This window comes from Rhipicephalus microplus, chromosome X (genome assembly GCF_043290135.1).
Source record: "Rhipicephalus microplus isolate Deutch F79 chromosome X, USDA_Rmic, whole genome shotgun sequence".
Lineage (NCBI taxonomy): Eukaryota > Metazoa > Arthropoda > Arachnida > Ixodida > Ixodidae > Rhipicephalus > Rhipicephalus microplus.
In genome coordinates, this window is record NC_134710.1 from 330,705,347 (window position 1) to 330,729,984 (window position 24,638).

Genomic DNA, 24,638 nt, shown 5'->3' on the forward strand with positions numbered 1-24,638 from the left:
ATGTTTGATTGTTTTACGATTCATTTGGGGGTGCTTCTCACAATTAAAGAAAGCATAGCACACAAAAACGAAACAGCAAGTGAACTGTAAAAAAGAACACACTTCGGCATCGTATCGACAATTTCGAAAAGATAGCATACTTGTACTTTGTTTTCTTCTTTGCTTTTCAAGTGGTGCTACAACTGTCAGGGGCACACGCGTGGCACGTAGCGCGCGCTGGGCGTGGTGCCAGTGAAATTCGGCCGCCATCATCCGCCGGAAACCGGCCGCAAATTTGCTCTTCTCCGGTGAGTACAGGCTACGTCGATCTTTCAGTTCTATCAAGCCATGAACAGAAAAACGAAGTGGCTAATGCCGAGATTGGTGCTTTTGAGATTGCGGCTATAACACTGACTTCAGGCTTTTAATGTCGAAACCATCGTGTGCTGGTCTCAGTATACGTCTGCGTCGTTGCAAGCTTAGCGTCATTCTGAGCTTATGCCTAGTGCATTGCTTCAACAAAAGTCTTGGACGCGCAACGATTTATGGAGATGTGTTTGACGTGCGAGAGGTGCACAGTGACTGTTTCAGAGATGCTGCACTTAGCTTGTGGTTCAGTTCGGATGCATGAAGGCCGCTAATGTGGACACAGAGCTAATTTACCGTGAAATTTGTTTCTTTAAGCTGCCCTCGTAATTTGATCACCTCAGTACCAATGCAATCGGCGACTTCGTGCTCAGCAGGTGAATGGTTTTAGCCATCTACTAAGCCACGTATTGCGGTGAATAAAGACCAAGGAACGATTTTCCATGAATCGTAAGAAGTTTGTTGGTAATGGTAGTCATCACCGCAAAGCATCGTCAAGAGACGCGTATGCACACCGTTTGTGGCATCTGGTTCTTCGAGCGGTAACCTCACCCTGGAGGACGTTCGTGCTCATGAAGTGCGGATATATGCTTCGTGCAGAGGCTCAGTGGAGGAAGTAGGGTGGTACCGCTGGAGAGATGAGCTACCCTGGCAGCAACCAGCAGCAGGGAGGCTACCCTCCACCACCACCTCCACGTCGCTACAGCAGCGACTCCACTGGCTACCCCGCACCACCCGGAGGAGGAGCCCCAGGTTACCCGCCTGCCCCCGGAGGCGGATACGGTCCACAAGGAGGTATACCCGTTCTTATTTGATCGCAATATTACCAGCGATTACGTTTAGTTTACCCGCGCCGTAGAAGAAAAAAATGCCGCAGAAATAAAGGAACTGCGACTACGTCGTGTGTTAACACGAGAGCGTTAAAGAGCACTTTTCATGAAAATTGCAGTTTTGGTATCGTTGGCTGTGAACGGAAAATCATTGTCCCTGAGAGAAAGTTTGAGAGGGGTGCTAATGAGGAAATTCAAGAAATCCTTGGTTCAATCGGAAATAGATCCCAGGAGATCTGCTTCTAACACAGAAGTCTTGCGTCTCTGTGGTAGACGAGCAATGTCTCTGTGGTAGACCTAACTCATGTATGTGCTTCTGTTTATAGCGCGAGGTGTGATCTTGCCTCTAATATTGTGAGGCAGAAGTACAGACTCACACTATGAGTCGAGTTATTTAAATGCTAAATAAAAGGTTTGTTAAAAAGCGCACCAGTTACAATGCACACAAGCATAATTAGCCGCCATTATCACAAACAGCATCAATGAAGCGTTCAGCTGCGCAGGTACGCGTGCTGCCTTGCAGAAGCAAAGTAGTTGCTTGGCCAATGTGCAAATGTTTTGTGGCATACTGGAAACTTGGCAAATGTATCTGCAGTAGTCATTCCAATATACCACGAAACAGGTAAACAGGTGCACTGACGTTCTTTTTCTTGTGGCATGGTAGAGCTGTATGCACACCAAGAACCGAAGTCAGGATAGCAATTAAGGGGCTGCGAATGGGACCCGATTACGCTATGGCGTTGTACCATTGAAGGCAGAGCTCAAGCGTCCTTGAAGTTTTTGTGTCGACTTTAAAAACAATTTCTAGTTCTTGGTTTCCTAACTGTAAAGTTTTTCTTTGACACACACACACACACACACACACACACGCACACGCACACGCACACGCACACGCACACGCACACGCACACGCGCACGCGCACGCGCACACGCACACGCACACGCACACGCACACGCACACACACACACACACACACAGAGAGAGAGAGAGAGAGAAAGAGAGAGATGCACATGTATCCAAACATTCGATAAAACTATTGCCAAAAGGTCGTTCAAGCGAACCACAATGTACGACATATTTAGCGAAGCCGGCTTACCGATAGAAAAAACAACTTTTGAAAGTAGATAAAAATGCTGGGGTATCAGGTCCCGAAACCGGGATACGATGACGCCGCAGTGGAAGGCTCTGGATCACCTGGAGTCTTTCATCATCATCAGATCAGCCTGACTACGTCCACTGCAGGACAAAGAACTATCCGGTGTTCCGCCAATCAACTCGGTCCTGTGCTTGCTGCTGCCAATTTATACCCACAAACTTCTTAATCTCATCTGCCCACCTAACCTTCTGTCTCCCCCTAACCCGCTTCCTTTCTCTGGGAATCCAGTTAGTTACCCTTAATGACCAGCGGTTATCCTGTCTACGCGCTACATGCCAAGCCAATGTCCATTTCATCTTATTGATTTCAACTATAATATCCTTATCCCGGTTTGTTCCCCGATCCACACTGCTCTCTTCTTGTCTCTTAAACACAGATCTAAGCAACCAAGCCTTAGGAATTTTCACCTCTGTTGAAAATGTAGTTGCCACAGTCGGGAGTCGATCCCCCTGCGGGTCAGCAGTCGAGCACCATAACCACTAGACCACCGTGCACGGCGGGTACGCTTAAGAAAAAGAAGTTTGTGAGTTCGACGCGAGTTTTGTTTCCCGAAAGTGACCGACGGAGGACTAAGCCAGCCCACGTCTCAGCGGTCTCTTGTCGAACAAGTACAGTTCATTTTCAATGCAGTGGGGATGGTTATTCCATGAGTCACAACTGGGAGTTTGCGTAGCACCTTTTTTTTTGTGCAGCCGGTATATATTCCGAAGATCGGGACTGTCGAAAAATGCCACTTTGCTGTGATTGTCACTAATTTATGATCAAGAGACACTTGTTACAACGCAAGTATCACGGCAGCTACTTCAATGCGATAGAATACATTGAGAGGATGTTGCGTGCATGGACACGAGGGAGGCAACGCAGTCTTACGTACCACCATTTGAACACTTCCCGGGGGAATACGTTCTCGGCAAAGCGTGTGTACTTTTAATACAGTATATTCAAGTGGACGTAGTAACAAACGTAGCATTTACGGAGACTCAGTTTGGAAGCATGGAAACACTATGCTCAAAAGTAACCATGTTTAAACGAATGCGTCTTTAGCATGAAACATAGGAGGTTGTATCAGTAGATTGTACTCACTTAGCCGCACGCTTCTTTACTATCAAGTGTTCTAGGTAGTCAGGGCCCCCCAAGCTGTTCGAACATCTTTTACCTACCCTCGTAACGTGCTCTTATTTCATGATAAAATTCAAGTTTCAAATATAAAAATTTTCAACATTTAATAGCACCAGCCGTATTCCTATGCCGCCTGGTTTATATAACGAAACAGTTTACATAATGCTATGTCCCCTGGTTTACATAAGGAAACGAATGGCTGAGCACACAAAATTGGCTGTTTCAAAGTATCATTGTATTGTTAAATGCCTACTGTAAGCGCAGTTGTTAAGTGCGCACTACGCCAAAATTATTTTTTTTTGTAGAGCAACACGCGAACCTATATACGCAGCTTTTCACTTAGTTGATGGTTCTGCTTCTCATGATGAATAAATATGCCTGAGCACTTAATAATGAGTGGGCCTTTAAAACAGCCGCTCATTGCTGAAATCACGTCTTTCGATGCCTGGCGCCTATGAAGACTGCTTTTACTACATGAAACTCATATAGTGTTTTTTTTTCATAGCAATTTCAACAAATATTGTGCGTTTGTGGTAGAACACTTGCTTGCTACATAGACAGCCTGAGTTCATTCCTCACTCAGACCTGGAAATTGTTATTTGTTTTATTCACATATTTCCGTATTTTTGGTCATGGACAAGATGATGATTTTATTGCTCACTACCAACGATGACAATGGTGACGCCAAAAATTTTGTAGGACGAACTCTTTGACGCCATCGCGTGAATGTCATGGGGTACAATGTGTCCAAACCCTAATGTGGTTGAGGCAGTCTATACTACAGGGCTCCAGAAATTCTGAGCATCTGGGTTTTTTTAAAGAGCACTGACAATGCAGAGTACACGATCACCTATACCATTTAGCCTCCTTGAAGATGCGACCGCCGTGGCCGGGATCAAGCCCGTGACTTTTGGGTCTGAAGCCGACCATCGTCACCACTGCTCCAGCACGATGGACAGCCTCAAAGTCAGTTGTGAAACTGACTCATAGAAGTTTTAAAGTAATACTGGTTAGTCAAATAAACGCCTTAGAACACTTATGATTAACCTCCACTTAGGATCTCTTTGCGCATAGGCGCCAAGGCGGTCTAGTGGTCATGGTACTCGACTGATGATCTGATGGCCATAGGATGGAATCCTCTCCGCGGTGACAGCATTTTGATAGAGCCGACAGGCTAGAAGCCTGCGTACGTATATCTAGGTACCGGCTAAAGGACGCAAGGTTTTCCGAAATTTCTGGAGCCCTACGGCATCCCTCATAATCATGTCGAGGTTATGGTATATAAAGCGCCGAAAATGATTGTTGTCCTTATTTATTTGCACATCGCTCCTTGATTTATTGATTGATTTGTGGGGTTTAACGTCCCAAAACCACCATATGATTATGAGAGACGCCGTAGTGGAGGGCTCCGGAAATTTCGACCACCTGGGGTTCTTTAACGTGCGCCCAAATCTGAGCACACGGGCCTACAACATTTCCGCCTCCATCGGAAATGCAGCCGCCGCAGCCGGGAATCGAACCCGCGACCAGCGGGTCAGCAGCCGAGTACCTTAGCCACTAGACCACCGCGGCGGGGTGCACATCGCTCCTTGGCTCGCCAGAACCGCGCTGTGCTTCATGCTTTATTGTAGGCAGCCTCAAGACTTTGACACGCCCCCGCCATTCAGTAGGGCGCGATATTTCTCCGATTTCTAGGATACGATCAACCACCGAGCGGCCCTCCACGGAATGGGCCGGGTTATGGTGGTGGTATGCCACAACCAGGCGGTATGCCACAACCAGGCGGTATGCCACAGCCCGGAGGCATGCCTCAACCTGACAGAGGCTATGGACCCTCTGCGGATCAATACGGTCCTCCTCCACCGTCCCCTTACAGCTCTGGTTCTAATACATCCTTCGGACCGCCGCCTCCACCATACGGAAGACCACCGAGCCGGCAGTCATCTAGCGAATACCCGCCAGGGCCGTACAACGCACCACCAGCCTCTGGCGCCTATCCACCACCTCCCCAAGGCGGCTACAGTGGACACGGGACCGGTTATAGTGATAGGGGTGGACGGGACGGCGGTTACGCCAGCGATCGCAGCGGCAGTTACGACGGAGGCCCCAGCCGCGGTGGATCAAACACCAGTTACGGCCCCGGACCGGTGAGCACGCAGATTTTCCTGGCGCATTGCTCGAAATATGATGAAAAAACAAAGCGAGAGAAGAGTTATAGAGCTCTTTTATCTATTCTATATTTCTTTTGTCATGTTGCAAGCATTACGCCATTAATAAAGTGTTTAGTGAAAGTAGGCACCACCTCTCCCAGGAAAACGTTCACATAAAGTGTTCTGTACAGCAGTGGCAGGTTTTAGCGCCATAAGTTTGCGCAGTTATCATTTAGTTTCGTTGAAGCAATAGCATTCCTGGGTGATGTTCACCTTCTTTCCTACAAAAAGCAGAGTATTAGTTTTCGGTTCTTTACAAATACAAGGCAGTCTGCAAGCTTTGTATAAAATCAACATTCGGCCAACTTGCGTCTGTTTCACAGCCCACAAGTGACAGAAGATTGTCCGAGCGGGAATTAAACGACGCTGAATGATGAGAGTGCCGATCAACCGGAAATTTCATGCTTAGTTTTTAAAGAATACAAGGCAAGTTTGTAGAAAATACGCAGTCGAGCTAGTTAATTGTTCGGAGGCGTTGGGGGCGGTGAACTGATAACAGGATGCATAGAGAAATCCTCCTCAAATATTTCACCCAACAGTCGGCAATCCGTTAAAAAACATAATTCACCAGTCTTCAGAATGCTTGTTCACATTTATTGGTATTACAATTTTTTTCAATTGACCATTTCCATGAGCTTATTTTGCTCCGTGGGCAGTGTGTGATACAAATCTGCACAAATACTTCACATAGGTAGGCGATAGACTCTGTTAAACTTACTAAAGCATTGAACATTCACTATTGTTAGTATGGCGGTTCACGCAGTAGCTATAGTGCCTTTCGACGTACTGTGTTCTGGTAGTGTTCCCGGCGGCCACATTTAAATGAGGCAGAATGCAAGAGCCAGTGCTCGTATACCATGTTTGAGGCTCATGTTCAAGAACATACCACGGGCAAAATAATTTTGTAGGTGTCTCTCAAGGCTATATTGTCATGGCGACACATAAATAGTATGTACCAGACTTTTATACAATCGCAATGCAAATAGCACGGAAGCCGAGGTAGCTATAGAGATGCACAGTGTTGGATGTGAGCGGAGCTTTGAAGTTCCCACATTTAGGTTCATATATTCACTCTAAGCAAAAAAGAAGTCAACTTATGTGTACCCGTCACTCATTTCGGTTATTCCTGACTCACAAGAGAACTCCCCGGAAGGGAGTAAATGATTTCCAATAAAGTAGTTAATATGTATACTTAAAGAAACGATAACGTAGGGTAGTATAAGAGATGTTATTTCTAGTAATCATGATTTAAAAGGGAATCGGACAAAAAGATAACTTGCCGCTGGCAGGAATCGCGCCCGCGACCTTCGAATAACACGTTCGGTGTTCTACTTATTGAGCTACATTGGCGGCCATACATCCGTCCACTTCATGGGGTATGTGTGTGCATTGAAACCTGGGAGTGTCAGGGCCGCTAGTACCCATGACCGCGAGTATGGAGTACTCTTTTTCTGGATGCTGGCGTGACGAAACACGTGTTGCTAGTAGGCGGAAAGCATATCGGACGCGTTTTTCGAAGGTCGCGGGTGCGATGCCTGCCAGAGGCAAGATATATTTTCGTCATTTCTACTTCCTTCACGATTGCATCATAATTACTACAAATAGCATCCCCTATACCGTCCTCGGCTTTCTTGTCTGTTCTAATTACGCTTTTATCTAACAAATAAAAAAACAGACCTTCAAATTCCATTCCAAATTTTAAAGAGAGTTATATAGATGCCAAGTCAGTCCTCCATAAAAGACGAACGGGTATACTGATGCAAGTATGTGAGTGAACAGGAACATTCGTCACAATATTCAAACACTTTTTCCTGACAGCTTTCACTCCGTCGTTCGAAAATCCTCATACGGTAGTCCTTTATTCATATTTCGTACCGCTCCTTGTCATCGCTGGAGTACTCAATGTTGTGAATATTTAACATTTATTTTATTCTCAGTCTTCCAGCTATGACGGAGCGCCAAGTGGAGCGGGAGGAGGCAACAGGTTCAACGTAAGTACCCCAGCGAATATTATTACTTCATTTCCACCACCCATTGGGACAAAATCTCGAATGAGGCGCACGTTTGCGTTCCCCTGTTTTAGAAGCTGTGTTCGGTTACAGAGACCATATACTTATTGACACACTACCACCATATAAAGTAACTATTCTGTTGCGTCAGCAGAGCTTAAATGTCTGGCACAGGTGAATCGTGCGAAAGAGAAGCGATCGAGAAATACAGGGTGATGACGACGTAATGGTAGATCATGTAGCAAACATTTTAAAGGTTCTAGAGGTTGCACATAAGCTGCATTGCTCAAAGTGAGTATGGTCATGTGACTTTGAAAAGATACAAAACAGAGAAACCACATGTAGCTTCGATGAGTGGTATGCCTGGAGATTTTAGATGCGAAGTCGCTTATGCTCAGGGCTGTGTTCGTCCGTCGGCGACCAGCCGCTCCCTCACTGCGCATGCGCCAACTGTCCCCCTCTCCACTTTCTTTGCGCTCAAGCGAAGAGAGGGAGAGTGGGGCAATGGAGAGGGTACAGAGGTGTGGGAGGAGGTGGCAGAGCGCTGCCTCCGCTTCGTTGCTCCTCTCCCGTTTATGTTTCCGCCACAGCTGTTCGCTCGCATGTAGGGCTGCGTGCTCTCGCGCCGTTGCACTCTCTTAGCAGCGCTGGGTGTTCACTTTACGGCACACACAAGGTAATTCACCCAAATACGAGGGGGTAATATAAGCGGTACACAACATATACGCAACTCCACATACAAGCGAAACAAACAGAAACATAAAAATAAAACACACGTGAACACCAGCACTGCTTCGCATCCCCACATGATTCACTTTAGTGGGAGATCGGTGTAATTTCTTCAAAAGCTTTTTTTCTGAGGAAGCGGAGTTATTCAATTGCAGCCGATGACGCACTCCGTAGCAATTTTGCCATTTAGAAAAGTTTATTACCAATAATTGGAACATTTCATGTTTGACTTGTTATTTTTTTTTTGCTTTCGCCAGCAAGGAACACTGAGGCCGTACCGAAATTTTGATGCAAAGCAAGACGCCCAGGCACTGAGGAAAGCTATGAAAGGATGGGGTATGCTCACATCAGTATTCATCAGCACCGCTTGCAGTGTACCTGAAACACAGATCAAAATTTCCGCGAGCAGCCCTTCATTACTGTCTGATCCCACATCCTTTTCTTATTAGGTACAGATGAAGACGCCATCATCAACATCCTCTGCACACGGACTTCCGAGCAGAGGCTTGAGATTGTTACCACATACAAGCAGATGTTTGGCCGAGTAAGTGCTTTTGGCATTCTTTCATGTGCATGCGTTTTAAGGCTGAAGCCTTGGGTGTGTATGTTTCGCCGATTCATTGAATCGAATCCAGGCATTCGAACCCAGGTATTCTGCTTGACAGTCAGGCATCTGTGCAGAGTTGTACGCCAGTGCTTGACACTGCTTAGAAAAGTTGGGCAAGAAGTCGTATTACCAAAGGTGATATTGCGTGGCAGGAGCGCAGATGCCAAAATTGTGTAGTCGCAGAAGCACATGAAGTCGAACAACAGTTTTCACACCTTTGAAGATATGAAGACAAAAGTGCTCGAATAGAGTTCAAATGCTTCATTTATTGCCAGACTTGTAGAGTGCTCGCGGATCAAAACGCGACAGGAAGCTTTTAGTATAACGACTTTACGCACGATTGCTTTAGGCAACCATGTCATGTCACAACGGTCTGAAAAAATAATGTTGGCTCTTATCTACATGTTCAAATCAAGATCACGCCAATGTGACCCGAACTGAAGACGCTGGAAACAAAAGTGCGTGCGTTCATTAGCCCTTAATTGTCCTGTTTCAATCGGTAAGTACTGTACACCTTTCGGATCGATTGTTTTACTCGAATGCCGCCACACTTTCGCTTTCATATGCAACACAGGTGTTACACTCGTTATACCTTTGTTCGTTAGCGATTGCATTCAAGTTGTGCCAGTGCCTGCTCAAATATATACATAATTAGATATTGGCCTCACAATATGATTCATCGAAGCGGCAGAACGTGGAAGCGCAACAGTGGTTGTTCACGCTGTTATGCGCTCACGCAGAACATGTCTACGCAGCCCTTAGCTCGTCTCTGGACTCAAACCCGAGCTACGATTCATTATGCAAGACTATCTTTTTTTTTCCAAATGCGTCACGTCGCAGGACCTGATCAGGGACATCAAATCTGAGCTTCGTAGCAACTTGGAGCTCATAATGGTGGGCCTACTGTATCCCATGCACGAGTACCTGGCCCGAGAGCTGCGCGCCGCCATGAAAGGTCTGGGCACTGACGAAGACTGCCTCGTGGAGATCCTGTGCACGCGCAGCAACGACGATATAAGGAGGATCAAGCAAAACTACCACGAAAGTGAGCTATTGAGAGAAAAAGTATACGTACCCAGAAAGTCACGGTACACCATGCAGGCTTCAAAACTTGGCCGATCGTAATCACAGCATTTGTGTCATCACTGCGCTATATATACTTGTCGGTTCATGAACGGCATCGATTCGTAATAGGGCACTTTGAAGGGCGTCCAAAAAGCCTCTTACAGAAAAAGACGAAGCGTGTCAGTATCTCCTATAGCGTTTCCCGTCCTAACGGCACAATTCGTAGCGACAGCAGTCAGTTTATGTGACGTCGTGCGGAAATAAGCTCTCGCTTGGTCCGTACACGAGCTGCATCAGCTGTGAATTGTGTGCTTCGCTGCTGTGCCATGAAGTCACACAGTATGTCTTGTGACGAACGTGCGTGATCAATTGATTTACTTTCGTTTTGTGCGTTTTCTACTGTGCAAGTCGAGGTAAATCATCATCTTGGACTAACGCAGCGCCAGCAACACAACTATAATATAGGAAACATATGTTATACTCGCTAGAGCAGCGAGAAACGCGCAAGCCAGCTTTCGACATCCTTAAACTGTAAAGAAATCGGCTTTCTTTAACACACGCCCGAGGAGTGACCAGATAGCCTTTCCTTCAATTTTCCTTTTCTTTCGTTTTTTTTTCTATTCCTCTGGAACATGCACACGCACTTAAGTGTTTGCGCTTCGCGCATTCAATGTTCTTTGAGAGTCAGCGCTGTCCATGTACACTTAGACGTTTGCGTCGTTCTTTTTTAATCTCAAAACGTTATTATAAGATGAACCAACACCAACTAGCCGAACTTTTTATTACCTTATCTGACATGAGATCGATTCAAAGAGAACTGCTTAAACTGGGGTTATACCCACAAACCAAACTTGTACTTTGGCTTATTTACTATTTTTGTGCCCTTATTGCCACACAGCTCGCACCATGGGCCCCACACGCAAGAGCTTAATAGGGAGTTTTAGAATACCGTTTGCAAGCGCTGTGGGTGTAGCGGGCGTAGCGGGCGCCATATGAGTTTTAAAACAGCGTTTGGCCTGCTGCGAACCACAACGCACAGCGACACCGTAGCCTCGAAACCAGCGCTTGCGGGCCACATGCGGGCCGCCATCACCACACGCAATTTCGGATTTTCTACGTGTGGTCCGCGAACGCCGACTCGCGTTACGACGCATGCGCAGTGGCAGCGACCGCACCGCAAAAGCTCGCGGTGCGGTATTCTAAAACTCCCTATTACCTTGAATCTTACGCTATACGTGTGCGGGGCCTTTAAGAAATACAAATGAACTCCTACCATATGTACGAGGAGCTCGTAAAAAAAAGCAAAAACTGTTGCAGTTGCAGTTACGTATGCATCAGCGTCTCGTACCGGCTTCTCGTAAAACGTACGGGTGGGCTTACGCTGTGTCGTGGACTGCATGTTCTCCGTGTCATGTATGTCTGTGGCACAAACAACTTCGATTGACGTCGCAAAGGCTGGTGCACGGGTGGCCAATTTGCAAAACAGACATTACGGGCTATGCGATGGCGACAGATAAAAGCGAAAGCATTGTGAAATGCCAAATGCCGTGCGGACAAGTCAGGCCACTCATCCTGTCATTGATAACAAACAGATTCGAAGGTACTTCGGATGAAACATGCTAGCATATGAAGGCGCAGAGTTCCGTGATTACGGGCACACTGCTGTTGTTGGCGCCACCTGTACGAACATCATCGAGATAGGCTCACACATTTACCATTGCACACATAAGTGGTCGGACAGCTACGATAAATAACTCCTTTTTTCCACACGCAATCACCTTATGGAACACGCTGTACCTAACGCCATTACTTCTTCCTGTTCAGATCAAGAAAAATTTTGCGAAAAACTAACCTGCCTTATTGTGCAGCAATAAGTGCCTACGATAGAATGATGAATTGTCTTGTGTACACAACATTACATTTGTTTCTCTTTTGTTTTGTTTTTGTTCCTAATTACAGTTATGTTACTTTGCGAAACCTGGGCATCTCCTATTTTTTCTAATATGCGCCTAAGGGATGCTGAGTTTTTCCTTGTGTACATACGCAATTCTACGTTTATTCGTTCTCTTTATTTTGTTTGATTTGATTTGTTACCAATTAATGTATTTTACTGTTTAAAAACCTGTGTATGCCCCCCCCCCCCTTATGTAATGCGTTTTGGCGCTTAAGGTGTAACAAATGAACTGAAATAAATGCGACCACTAAATGAATTTGTACTTCATATATAGTTACCGGCTACCTGTAAGTGATAACAGAAATAAGTAACCAAGTTATAGTGAAGAGTTACAGAGTCAAATTTAGTTGAATAATTACCAAAATACTCATATTGTTACTGATTACAAGTTTGAACTAAACGCACAACGCTAGCCTTCGTATATGCGTAATCGGAGAACTACTAGCCGCATATCGACAGCCCGAAATTAGCAATATGAATCATTGTGGGAGAAGTCGGAGAGGTAGGTTAAGTTTAAGCCATTTACTGTGCGTAGTGGAGAGTATGCGCGCAACATGCCGTGACCGTCACATTATATTTCATGCGGCTAAATATTACAGTATTCCCGTTTTTTGCGGCTGTTCACCAGCGGTCAATAGTAAATATGGTGCCCTGCCATACTTAAGTTAAGGATTGCGCCGCTGTACTATGCAGTATTCTCAAGAGACCTGGAGGACGACATCAGAAGCGAAACCTCGGGTCACTTCCGAAGACTTCTGGTCTCCATGTGTAACGTGAGTTCCAAGACTGGTTACGAGTAGAATAAGGGTGAAGTTAAAGGGCGCAAAGTTTTTCAACTGTATGAAGGTTTTGATGCCTCCAACTATCTGTACAAGTCATTTAGTATCGTCGTGCGACAGTCTAATGTATATACGAGCTGGTCGCTTCCTTTACAGGCGAGTCGTCAAGAAGGCAGTCCTCCAGACCCCGTTCGTGCGAGGAATGATGCTCTGGTAAGAATACAACGTTTTGATATCCCACATTCTTCTGGCTGCTTTTGGTGCCATGCTCATGTTTTCCGATGCCTAAATTATGAGGACGCATTTATTATGCAGGCTACCTGATATTTCTCAGACACGCATCGATACTGCAATAATATTGCGTCGAATGGTTGGTTGCGCACCTGCCAGTGGTACGATTACCCGTAGCACGTTTTAATATCCTAAAAAGCGCAGTGGCGTAACTTTGGTCACCTTAATATGCAAAATAGACACGTGCCCTAAGCCGGAACGTCATGGATGACGTCACTGGTTGAGCATTACATCTCTGTCGACTCTGGTTCTGGCCGCAAGGATGCTGGCAAAAAAGTGCTGGCAAAGTAGAACCGTGACACGGAGCTGCATTGGTAACACGGGCTAGCCATAGATGTATAGTGTCCATTTTTTACGGAAGGGAACACGGTGACGCGTGGCTTGCACGCTCCGGCGGCTGCTGGCAGCGCGTTCAAGCGGTAGTGATATCAACCACAGTCTCTTTTCGCGTTATCTCGCGACGAGCAAAACAACCATTCGTTGCTGATATGGAGCCAGCAGCGAGATTGCGACCCCCTCCGCTTTCAAGGCGATTACCAGCTCTCGCGTAATCACCTTGAAGGAGGAGGGGCTCGTAATCCAGCAGCCGCCGGAGCGCGCAGGCCATGCACTCCCGTGCTCCTTTTAATAAAAATTGACACTGTACACTGGCAAAATAGCGGTACTTAGGGAACGGTGGAAGAAACCTTTTTTTGAAATTTCAAATTGTAGCTGTATTGTGACATCGCACGTGACATTACCACTCAGCCCCGTGAATTTCCCGCATGTGAAGAAGCTTACGCACAGATAAGTTGCAAAAAATAAACAGTAGGATTGGGTGTGTTGGTATGACATGATAAGGAGTGCTTAACAGCGCAAACGACATGAGGGAATAGAAGAGATGAGACAGAGCGCTCGTGTTTCGTCTCTTCTATTCCCTCCTGTCGTTTGCGTTGTTAATCACTATTTTTGCAAAAAAAAGTGCTTCTGAGTTCTTAGTGCTTGTGGTTCAGTATTTTAATTGAAGCTTTATATACTTCTGCGCTGAAGCTTTTTCATCTCCAATAGCGACGTTCTGAAGGCAAACACGGGGTACAATACTCTACACTAGCAATGATCATTGAGAGCAATATTAATTCAATATTTCACTGCCCGATCGAATCCCTGCCATGACAGCCGCATTTTCGACGGAGTTGTAAATGCTCGAGGCCTGTGCATTTAGATTTACGTGCGCGTTAAAGAGCCCCAAATGATCGAAATTATTCGCAGCACTCCACTGTGACGTCTCATAATTGCATTATGTTTTTTGTTATGGTATGTTATCAGTTATTATGCTATTGCATTTCACAGCGCAAGGAATGCAGGCATGAACTTTGACAACGAGCCTTCAGGAGTGTATACAGTGCAGGTGGCGCGCACTGCACTGTCAAATGAAGGACACGAGTGCTGCAGTCACGAAAGGGAGAGCATAAAACTTTGTAGAATCGCAGGTACCCAGTTTGAAATATTTGGTTGTCACGTTGCGACATCAGCGAACAAAGTATAAGAAAAACGTTTTTGCAAACTTAAAGGCACCGAAGGCTCTTCTCTTTACTGCCCATAAGCGCATGTTGGCAAATAATTTGACATTTGTAGAACATCCTGCCTCCATCGCATTTTAATTAGTTTCTCAGTGCGCTGCCTAGAACACAAGAGGCGTCGCCTCACGGCACGCAAAATCTGTTTTTTTTTCGCAAATAACCGTTCTCCTCACTTCGTGGTCCGGCAGCATTTGCAGCAAGCTGGAGTCCAGCGTTGGGGCACCGACGAGTCGGTGTTCAACCAGATCCTGGCCAACGAGAGCTACGACCAACTGCTGCTCATCTTTCGCGAGTACAACGCAATTACAAACCAAACCATCATCGAGGCAATCAATAAAGAAATGAGCGGAGACCTGCGCAAGGGTTTTCTCGCCATCGGTGAGTCGTCAACATCTATATATATGTGTACGCGTCGGACTTATAGATGTTGCTATGAGAAGGGCCGCAAAGAATAAAGAAAATTATTTTTAGCTAAGTTGGTGTCAAGTGCACAGGTGAAAGCCACACTATTATGACGCTCTAATAAGTTACCTTGGCTTTCTAAGTCTGCTGCATTTCTACTGCCCACTACTTCTTCGGTCGCTTAACCATCGCCATGGGCGCTACACATTTTATTCCCCTTCATTCACTTCAATATTCTATTCCTCATTTCCCATTAGTTCAATTTGAAGTTTTGGCAATGCTGATGCCTTTCAATACTTCACTCTAAACTCAAATTTGATTTGCTTGCACGTACATTGTTAATTAACACGTATTCTTATTTCAGTCATTCGAAATTAACCTTATTTTTATGTGATTTGATTCAGTTTACATTTTACATTAAGTTCCCTTAACCCATTCACCATAACTCAACTAACTCTGGTTTCGGTGCCTACACTGCTATAATGAATGCCATAAAAAAGAACCTATGTTGGTGTAGGAGCACTTTATAAAGCGCACGTCTTTGCTTTTTTCTTTCTTTGTTTTGCAGTCAAGTGTGTGTACAACATCCCGGCCTACTTTGCTGAAAAGTTGTACCGAAGTATGAAGGTTAGTCATTCCCCATTCTACCTTGCGTCACAGGACTTGCAAAAGGCCGACTTGTTTCACTCATCAAAGTGACAAAAACAATTTCTTAGAACTTCGTCCGTTCCTATGTGAAACCGAAGCCACATCATCAATTTTCACTGTTGCCTCCTAGGTATTTTATTCGGACACGCGTCAAGCACCTACTTCGTGGCGACGCCGTGCCTCGAATGCACCGCTGCTAAAGCCGCTGTAAAACAAAGTTTCAGTTTCGATAATATAGGGGAGAGCAGTGATCGCGAGTGAAACAATTAAATTCGAACGTAGTATGAAGTAAGGTTAACAGCTTAGTCCTTTAGCATGCGCCCTGCAGCGCAAGCCAACAAACCACCAGCGTAAGGAAACGCGACTGTTGCAACGAGCGAACCAACTTTCACGCTGCCTGTCACTTCATCCCAAATGAGCCGGTGGCCCCAGCACGCATTACAAAGCTATAAGCTGTTTGCTGTAAAGGTAAAGCACGTGCCACTGCACCAGGCGGAGCAAAGTGCGGAGTTTCTGCCGCACATTTGCAGCTTCCCTACTTCCGCCTCCTCGGTAGGCCGTGAACTCGATGACAGGCTGCCAGCGCCTTTTTTTTTTTCGCTACGCGATAAGCATTCGTTGGCAGCGCTCGCAGCCTTTAGAGGGTCCACATTCACATTCAGTTTTCAATTAGACCACTACTGGAGCAAATTATCGGCACCAGAGCTCAATCAAAACAGCCATTATTAACGAAGCTACGAGTACTAAAACCTTCCTCCTCCATCCCGTCTTTCACCCTCAACTGCCCTCAACTCTTCCTTCGAGCGCTCGGGGCTAAGCTCCGCCTTCACGGCACCTGCGTCACGATGTGGCGTGAGACCGCATACGCGTAAATCCCGCCGCTGATCCGATACCGGCAGTCTGTGCTGCCTGTTCCACTACCAATCAGATCAGCTGGAAGTGATGACGTCAGTGGGGCAGAGCGTGTCGCTTGGTGTATGGACGGTTGAAAACGCGTTTGGCCGAGTCGCAGCAATCTGCAGTGATCTGGAGCGATTGGCAACTCTGAAGCGTTGTAATAAATTACACAGTTTACACCGAGAGCTCAAATCAGTCTCTAAATTACCCTTGGGACTTGGTCTACCGGCCCAATGTGTTTGTAAAAAATTGTCAAAACCGTTTCAGGATCGGTTTAACTCGCACTTAGAATGTAGTACGACGTGCGGGACGTCGTCGTAACTTGTAGATCCCCTTAATATGAAAAGTAGCAACACTCTCCTCCACTCCGGCGCTTTCCTGTTCCATATGCTCACTCAAGAAGCTGAGCCTCCTCTCTCGACATGTCATATCCTCCCCCGAACAGCCGCCGTGAGAACATAGGTGCGGGTGCTGCATGTCGCCACCTTCGCATCAAGGATGCTATGTCACGCTGATAACACACCAGATGTTCGTGACCTTTCTAAAGTGCCGGCTCGAGAGGCGGGGGAGGAGAGCGCATGGCGTGGTGGCTCGGTTAAAAGAACAGCGGTACTTTTCAAAGAGATATCTAGGGATTTTAGTGAATTGGTATTTTATGCGGAACCTCACGGTGGTGCCGACACCGACGGCCATGGTGACAACAAAAGCGCGCCGAGTGTTTTCGTCTAATAGCTATAGCGATAAAGCCCTGGCGTAAGGAAACGCGGCTGTTGCCAGCCAGCGAAGCACCATTCGTGCTCTCCATGACTTCAACGCAAAACGTACACTGATAAGAGTCGTCTGATGATTCCTGTGAAGACGCAGCGCGAGCGCTCGTAGGCAGCAACGCCCGTCTGGTCAAAGTATTGTAGCGATAAAGCTATGCCTTGACCCAGCGGGTCATTTGCCACGCCGGATTAGTGCCACAAAGGACAGTCTTGCCACGGCTGGACGGAGGAAGCAACAGAGGCCGGCCCCACGAGACGGCGCCCACAGATTGACAGCGGCGCCAACGAGGTGGAATGTTGCCAAAGAGGGTTTCGGAGCCGCCGCTCTATCTCCCGCCTGGGCCAGCCACGCATCGTTAGCGCGTTAACCGGCAGACAACGACGGCACTGGTCAAAGGGCTCTCCCCGGAGGATTCCACGAACCTGGCACCTCTCGAAAGAGCGGCACTTCTTTAATCCATTGTCGAGTAGCCGATCGGCTGACTGCCTATGCCCGCCAGGCATTGTCCCGGAGGACGAGACGTAGTGTCGCCAAGACGCCGCGACGCCACAAAGAGGACAACAGGGATGGCGTCTTCCTGGGGGAGACCGCGGCGGCTGCCGCGGATCGCCCCGCTAATTGAGCGAACAAAATCGGCGGACCCTTTGAAGTATGCGGCCAGGATCGTGAGCACTCTCGACTAACGGCACACACACGACAAGGAAGAGCCCTGCTGGTGACACCACAGTGCAGTGTTCACGTGTACCTTGCATGCTCGCCCCCCCCCTCACCTGTGTGTGCGTGATTGGTGGTCGACTCGTCGAGGAGGAGCCCGACAGGGCATAAAACGACGCGGCAGAGTGCTGGACGTCGCTCTGAACCTGGCTCTGAACTATGTAAAGTTTAACCACCACGCTCGTGGTTTGTGAAACCACTAGTTCTTCTCTTCTCTTCTGTCATCTCGACAACTCACTGTAAAGATGTAAATAAACCCGTTAAGTTTGCTCAAAGCTCTCCCCTGGTCCTTGGCTCGACGGAGCGACGGCGATCGGCCCAGCTACCCGCAGACTGCGGTCGCCGCGACGCGCAACAACTGGTTGGCAGCGGTGGGATACCATCAGCAGTGACCTTCCTTCGAACCGCAGCAACTGGTTGGCAGCGGTGGGATGCCATCAGCAGCAACTTCCTCTTCCATCCATAACAACTGAATGGCAAGCGGTTGGATGTAAGCCTGGAGGACGGAGAATGAACAACACGCCGAGATCATGGAGACTGGCAGCTGTGGACTGGTGAGTGCTGGCTTTGGTTTTTTGGTTGCCAGGCTGATAAGATAGAAGTGCAATCTTTTCGCTGGTAGAGGCTACCACAGAAGCAGTTGTTTACAGAACTTCTGGGTAGAAAGTGAGCTGCACCACACTAGTTCTCTGTCATGGATTGGAAGCGTTTGTTGAAGAATCAGCTCCTGATTCTGGGGGAGGAGCTAGGAGCAGAAGTAGATACGGGGATGAAGAAACACGCAATTGTTGGCGCTATCGAGGGCTTGAATCTGACCAGTGAAGAAATTAAAGAAACGTGGAACGAGATTCAAAAGCAACAGGAACAGGAGCGTCAGGAAAGGCGTGAGGAACAGGAGCGCGAGAAAAAGCGTCAGGAAAGGCGCGAGGAAAGGCGTGAGGAACGGGAGCGTCAGGAAAGGCGTGAGGAACAGGAGCGTCAGGAAAGGCGAGAGCAAGAGAGAGAGCAGTGGAAGGAAAGCCTTAAGGTAAAACTGGAAGAGACAAGAAGATCAATACAGTGCCTTAGATGGTCTCAAGTAAATTCGAGGATCCATCCATTCGAAGAGGGCGAGGATATAGAGAGTTACCTAGCCTCTTACGAGAATGTTTGCACAGACCCAGGGCTCGACGAAGACTATTGGTCTATCGCCTTATTGAGTGTCCTTCCGTGCGACTTAATGGGTAGAATAGGGTACCTTTCCGAGGAGGAGTTCAACAGTTACAATGTAGCTAAGGCAGCCTTACTGCGGTGCTTCGGCATCAGAGCTGACAGAAAGCAAATGGAGTACAAGCTCACGAACGCTCCGTTGAAGAACGCGCGACGGTGTGCTGGTATTAAAACCAAGCCTGAGAGAGGTCCGCGTGTCTCTCATAGCACCAAGGTGACTAGTGAGCGCAAATGGGAGATAGAAAAACGGGAGCGAGGTGAAGAGCTTGAGCGAGCACTCAGCCTAGATATTGAACTGTCGGAACAAAATGTCGAGGAAACGCGGTGGAAGATTCAGCCATCCGAAAGTGTAGAGCACAAGAAGTGCGAGGTGCAGCCCAGAGCTTTAGAGAAGGCTAGCACGTGTGAACATAGCAGCGGATTCAAAGGCGAATCGAGTTTAAGTGCTGCTAAAGATGCTGCAGTGAGTAGAGAGGCCGACGAAAGCCAGAGCGAGTGCGACGAGGTACTGTGCCAGTTAACTGTTAGCGAAACAGCTAGAATAGCTGTAGAGAATCTGGCACAGACCTCAACTGTGTTTGTCGCGGCGGTGGATCTTGCAAATGAGGTCGAAGTAGGCAAGAACACCGGAGAAGGCTCAGAAGCAGCGAGCGTAGAAAATGGTATCAGTGCAGTTGCAGACAGCTCTCAGGAATGCGAGCAAGATTTTTCGAAGGGAAACAGCTGCATTGTTCCTAAGTGTGTTAACCAGTCCGCCGGTCTAGAGGGTGAGAATAAAGATGACCAGGTCGAAAATCATTTAGACCGCGCGACTGAGACAGCTGACAAAAGCTGTGAGAGGGTTCACGAGTGTGAGATGCGATCGGGAGGCTCGGAAACGACACGCAAAGAGCGGCGCAGACGAAAGAGACGTCGCAAATCCGCGAGAAGGACGAACAGTACTACGCGTGTAAAAGAAGGCGCAAAACCTGTCAGCGTAGCAAATAAGAGCTTTGCAGCAGCGTCAAAATTACATTGCATGCGTCCGAGCAACCGGACGAAAAGTAAGAGGAAAGCGGGTTCGCGAATGGAATTGCGTGGAGAGCGCTTGTCTTTCCGTTCTATCCACAGAACGTTTCAGGGCACACCTGAGTACAGCGTTAGCACAGGTGAATCGGCCAGACAAGGAGACAGAGCCAAGAAATCAAAGTGCCGAAACACTGTGGCAGGTGGTGCAGAAGCACCCTTGAGCTGTAAAACTACCGATGACGCAACCCGAGGCCAATTTCCTAACGGTGCAGAAAACGTCAGTCGTAGACGTCGCCGTAGAGGAGTGAAAGGTACGCGCGCGACAAAGCGAAGGCAAGAAGGAAGAAGCAAGCATCGGGGAGAAAGAAAAGAGGGTAGCTCATCGGCCAGTTCAGCGAAGAGGCCTTTGTGACGGAAAGAAAGGCGCCAGCGGCAGAAGGGTAGGCCCCAGCGCGCATCCCCGCGACGGAATGTACGCAGGAGATTTAAAGCTTTGCGGGAACGGGATTGTAGAAGGGGTCCTAGAATAAAAGGAAAAGCCACAATAGCTAAGCACCACACGCGAGATAGCCCAAAGAAGGCATGGCCACTCTGTCCCACGCATCGCTCCGGTCCCCTACGCCGAACTGACAGAAGCCCGCCAAAATTGCAAATGAGGCGTAACGCTGCAGTTCAGCTTGTTGCTCGTGCACGTTGTTGTCTCACGCGTTTTCAGAATCAAAGACCACGACCGCCGCGTGTACGGCTGAAAGGGGAGCGACCGCTATAGACGGGAGAGTCGGACACAGGAGTTTTTTTGGAAACATACTTGTTTGATTATATTAGGTTTTAAAGTGGTGTTCCTGTGTCATCTCCACAGCTAGTTTGCTTGGATACTTTTTTCTTCTCTCTAGATTTTGTTTGCGTGTAAGCTTTGTCAAAATTTCGAGTTGAAGTGTTAAGCGTTATGCGGAAGCAGTGACCCGCGTCGGTCAACCGACTGCTTCGAAATTAGTTTTTCTTTGAGAAAACAAAAATCGTAAATGAAGTGTGGTTTGCCCGCTAAATTGGAAAGCGTGGTAACGTGGGTCGAGCGGAGCAGGAGTTTCTATGCTTCGTGCCCTTTAGACGGCATCGCATGCCGTCTTCAATAGAGTAAATGAGCAATGTTTGGGAAGGTTTTAGAATAAAACTAAACAAAAGCAATTTTCGAAATGCTCATGGGGAGAAACATTCGGTACAGGAGTTTTAGCGCAAAATTAACGCCTGTTTTGTTACGCACTCCTGACGTGTACCTCAAGTGTGATTGTTCCTTGCGTTTGTTCCTTGAGAAAATTCACGTTCAGATGAGGGTTTAAGGATACCTAGGTGAGAGAGATATCGCCTATGGTTAGGTGCGTGTGGGTATGCTAGCGCTCTTTGGGTGAGAGTAAGATGTCGTGCTAGAGCGCACAGCAAAGTCTTGTGCGTTCTTTAAAACCATGGGCTGACATGAAACTACATTCAGCAAATAAGCGTGTTAGTATACGAAATTGCATTACCCTTTGTTATTTTGGTATGTGCTCAGGGATCAGTTGAATTCTTTAGCTGAGCGTCGTGTTATACGGAACGTTGAGGGACGTTTTCCGTAATGATTTTAAGGGGTATTTGGAGTAATCGAAATTTTTAGCTATGGGCAAGAGTATTAGTGTGGTTGCCATTTAAAAGAACAAAAAAAAGCGTAGGTGCATTGTGGCACATTTGAAAGACCGGCCTGGTTGCCGAAAACTCATTGCCGGCGCTTGCTGGTTCTAGCGGCTGGTCTTTGTGGTTTAAATGGTGTTGGGAGACTGCGGTTACTGTGATCTCTCCCGTCGAGCAGCTGATACTACCCGACGTCCGAGATCTTCTCGTCGGCGGAGGAGCTGTAGCGATCAAGCTATGCCTTGACCCAGCGGGTCATTTGCCACGCCGGATTAGTGCCACAAAGGACAGTCTCGCCACGGCTGGACGGAGGAAGCAACAGAGGCCGGCCCCACGAGGCGGCGCCCGCAGATTGACAGCGGCGCCAACGGGGTGGAATGTTGCCAAAGAGGGTTTTGGAGCCGCCCCTCTATCTCCCGCCTGGGCCAGCCACGCATCGTTAGCGCGTTAACCGGCAGACGACGACGGCGCTGGTCAAAGGGCTCTCCCCGGAGGATTCCACGAACCTGGCACCTCTCGAAAGAGCGGCGCTTCTTTAATCCATTGTCGAGTAGCCGACCGGCTGACTGCCTATGCCCGCCAGGCATTGTCCCGGAGGACGAGACGTAGTGTCGCCAAGACGTGGCGACGCCACAAAGAGGACAACAGGGATGGCGTCTTCCTGGGGGAGACCACGGCGGCTGCCGCGGATCGCCCCGCTAATTTAGCGAACAAAATCGGCGGACCCTTTGAAGTATGCGGCCAGGATCGTGGGCACTCTCGACTAACGGCACACACACGACAAGGAAGAGCCCTGCTGGTGCCACCACAGTGCAGTGTTCACGTGTACCTTGCATGCTCGCCCCCCCCTCACCTGTGTGTGCGTGATTGGTGGTCGACTCGTCGAGGAGCAGCCTGACAGGGCATAAAACGACGCGGCAGAGTGCTGGACGTCGCTCAGAACCTGGCTCTGAACTATGTAAAGTTTAACCACCACGCTCGTGGTTTGTGAAACCACTAGTTCTTCTCTTCTCTTCTGTCATCTCGACAACTCACTGTAAAGATGTAAATAAACCAGTTAAGTTTGCTCAAAGCTCTCCCCTGGTCCTTGGCTCGACGGAGCGACGGCGATCGGCCCCGCTACCCGCAGACTGCGGTCGCCGCGACGCGCAACAACTGGTTGGCAGCGGTGGGATACCATCAGCAGTGACCTTCCTTCGAACCGCAACAGTATACGCTGTTTATGTTACAGTCTCTCAACCGGGACCACTCCATGCAGTGGCGGGTCTTGAAGGGGGGCGGTAGGGGCGATCGCCCTTCCTCCCTCCCCCTCTCTTCAGTGCTTGCCATGCACCAGCTATCGCCAATTAGGACAAATGAGTGGGATTCCTTTGAGCACACATCAATAGTAGGTATGTTATGATAAAGTTTTTCTGCTAGTAAAAGAACTAAAAAGAATGACTACTCCATGCTTTCTGGTGTTACTTTAAGCGCACCCCCCCCCCCTAAAATGAGAGGCTGGATTCGCCCCGGCCTCCATGCGCCTTTCGTGTGACGGAAACAGCCGGGGTACGTCTCTTCTCCGCTTGAGCCGCGATCATCGGCATCCCTCGCACGCTTTCACTCGCACATGGATCATTCAACCTCGGCGTTGGGAAACTAGAGTACCTCACTGGTACAGTGCGCGCTGCCAACAGAGCAGCGCGATAGAGAGGTCCGCAGGTGCCTCTTCAGCACACGCCTCATACTTTAACGCGTTAAGGCGGTGACTACGAGGTATGTCGCTACAGTGTTTCAGTGCTAATTACATGAACGTTTGCAGCCATCGCAAGATCATTTGTGTCGGAATTTTAACTAGCGTTACGGACAGGTTCATATATCATTCTCGCATACATTTTCATGATGACTTTTCGTTTCCCAGAAAGACCTAAACAAAACCTGCTCGTTTGCTCTGATACTGAGGTTGCACCATGGTAAACGTTATGAAGGGCTAACAAAAAAAAAAAAAACTGATTTTTTTGTGACTGTGCATACTTATCAGCAGCCGTTGAATGAGGAATAGCATGCCGGGCTCCTTAAAAAGTGGAGGAAAGGGGTGGGGAGTTTAGTCATAACACGAAGTGCTTTGCCGAAATAACAGCGTCTCTGCGACTTTTTAACTCCCATATACTGCGTCTTCATGAGTAAGTAGCTGTCTTGGCTGTACCGCAGTGAATTGCTTAAGGCCCCGGGAAAATATATATAAAAAAGCTTTGCCTATAAGGCTACCACCTCAATGATTGCGCCATTGCGCATCTCTCCTCTTTGACACGCCTCAGCTTGGTAAAGCACTCCTGCTAACGTGAGACTTCAGGTGGAAAAAACTGTTCTCCACATCCAGGACCCATGACTAACTACCATACATCTGCTAATTTCGTTAGTGTAATCTTTTTTTCTATTGTATTACTGCATTTACTAAAAAAAACCAGCCGCCCGCTGCTTTCACACTCAGCAATAGTGAATATTCTTAGGCCTCTCAGAGGCACTGAGAAGTAATAATTTGTTTAAAAAGTGGGAGAATCAATGATGAATTAACTAAGAAACTGTATAGTACTGTGGAAGCCATGAAATAACAATGGACGTTTGAAGAGCCTTATTCATTAGCAATCATGAGCTTGCTTTCTCATGAGAGTCAAGATAAGGTAAAAACAATAAAAA

General features: G+C 47.7%; 1 protein-coding gene across 1 annotated transcript in view; it reads left to right on the forward strand.

Moving 5' to 3' along the window:
• The first annotated feature begins 201 nt into the window (after positions 1-201).
• LOC119162057 (annexin A4-like) overlaps positions 202-24,638 on the forward strand; it is a 28,018-nt gene continuing 3,581 nt past the window's right edge. The window contains exons 1-11 of the mRNA XM_075879659.1: positions 202-287; positions 946-1,140; positions 5,147-5,598; positions 7,599-7,652; positions 8,657-8,735; positions 8,849-8,943; positions 9,847-10,051; positions 12,719-12,798; positions 12,961-13,017; positions 14,843-15,032; positions 15,625-15,683. Of these exons, the coding sequence (XP_075735774.1) occupies positions 984-1,140; positions 5,147-5,598; positions 7,599-7,652; positions 8,657-8,735; positions 8,849-8,943; positions 9,847-10,051; positions 12,719-12,798; positions 12,961-13,017; positions 14,843-15,032; positions 15,625-15,683 (1,428 nt within the window). The 5' untranslated portion in view covers positions 202-287; positions 946-983. The remainder of the gene's footprint in view (positions 288-945; positions 1,141-5,146; positions 5,599-7,598; positions 7,653-8,656; positions 8,736-8,848; positions 8,944-9,846; positions 10,052-12,718; positions 12,799-12,960; positions 13,018-14,842; positions 15,033-15,624; positions 15,684-24,638) is intronic.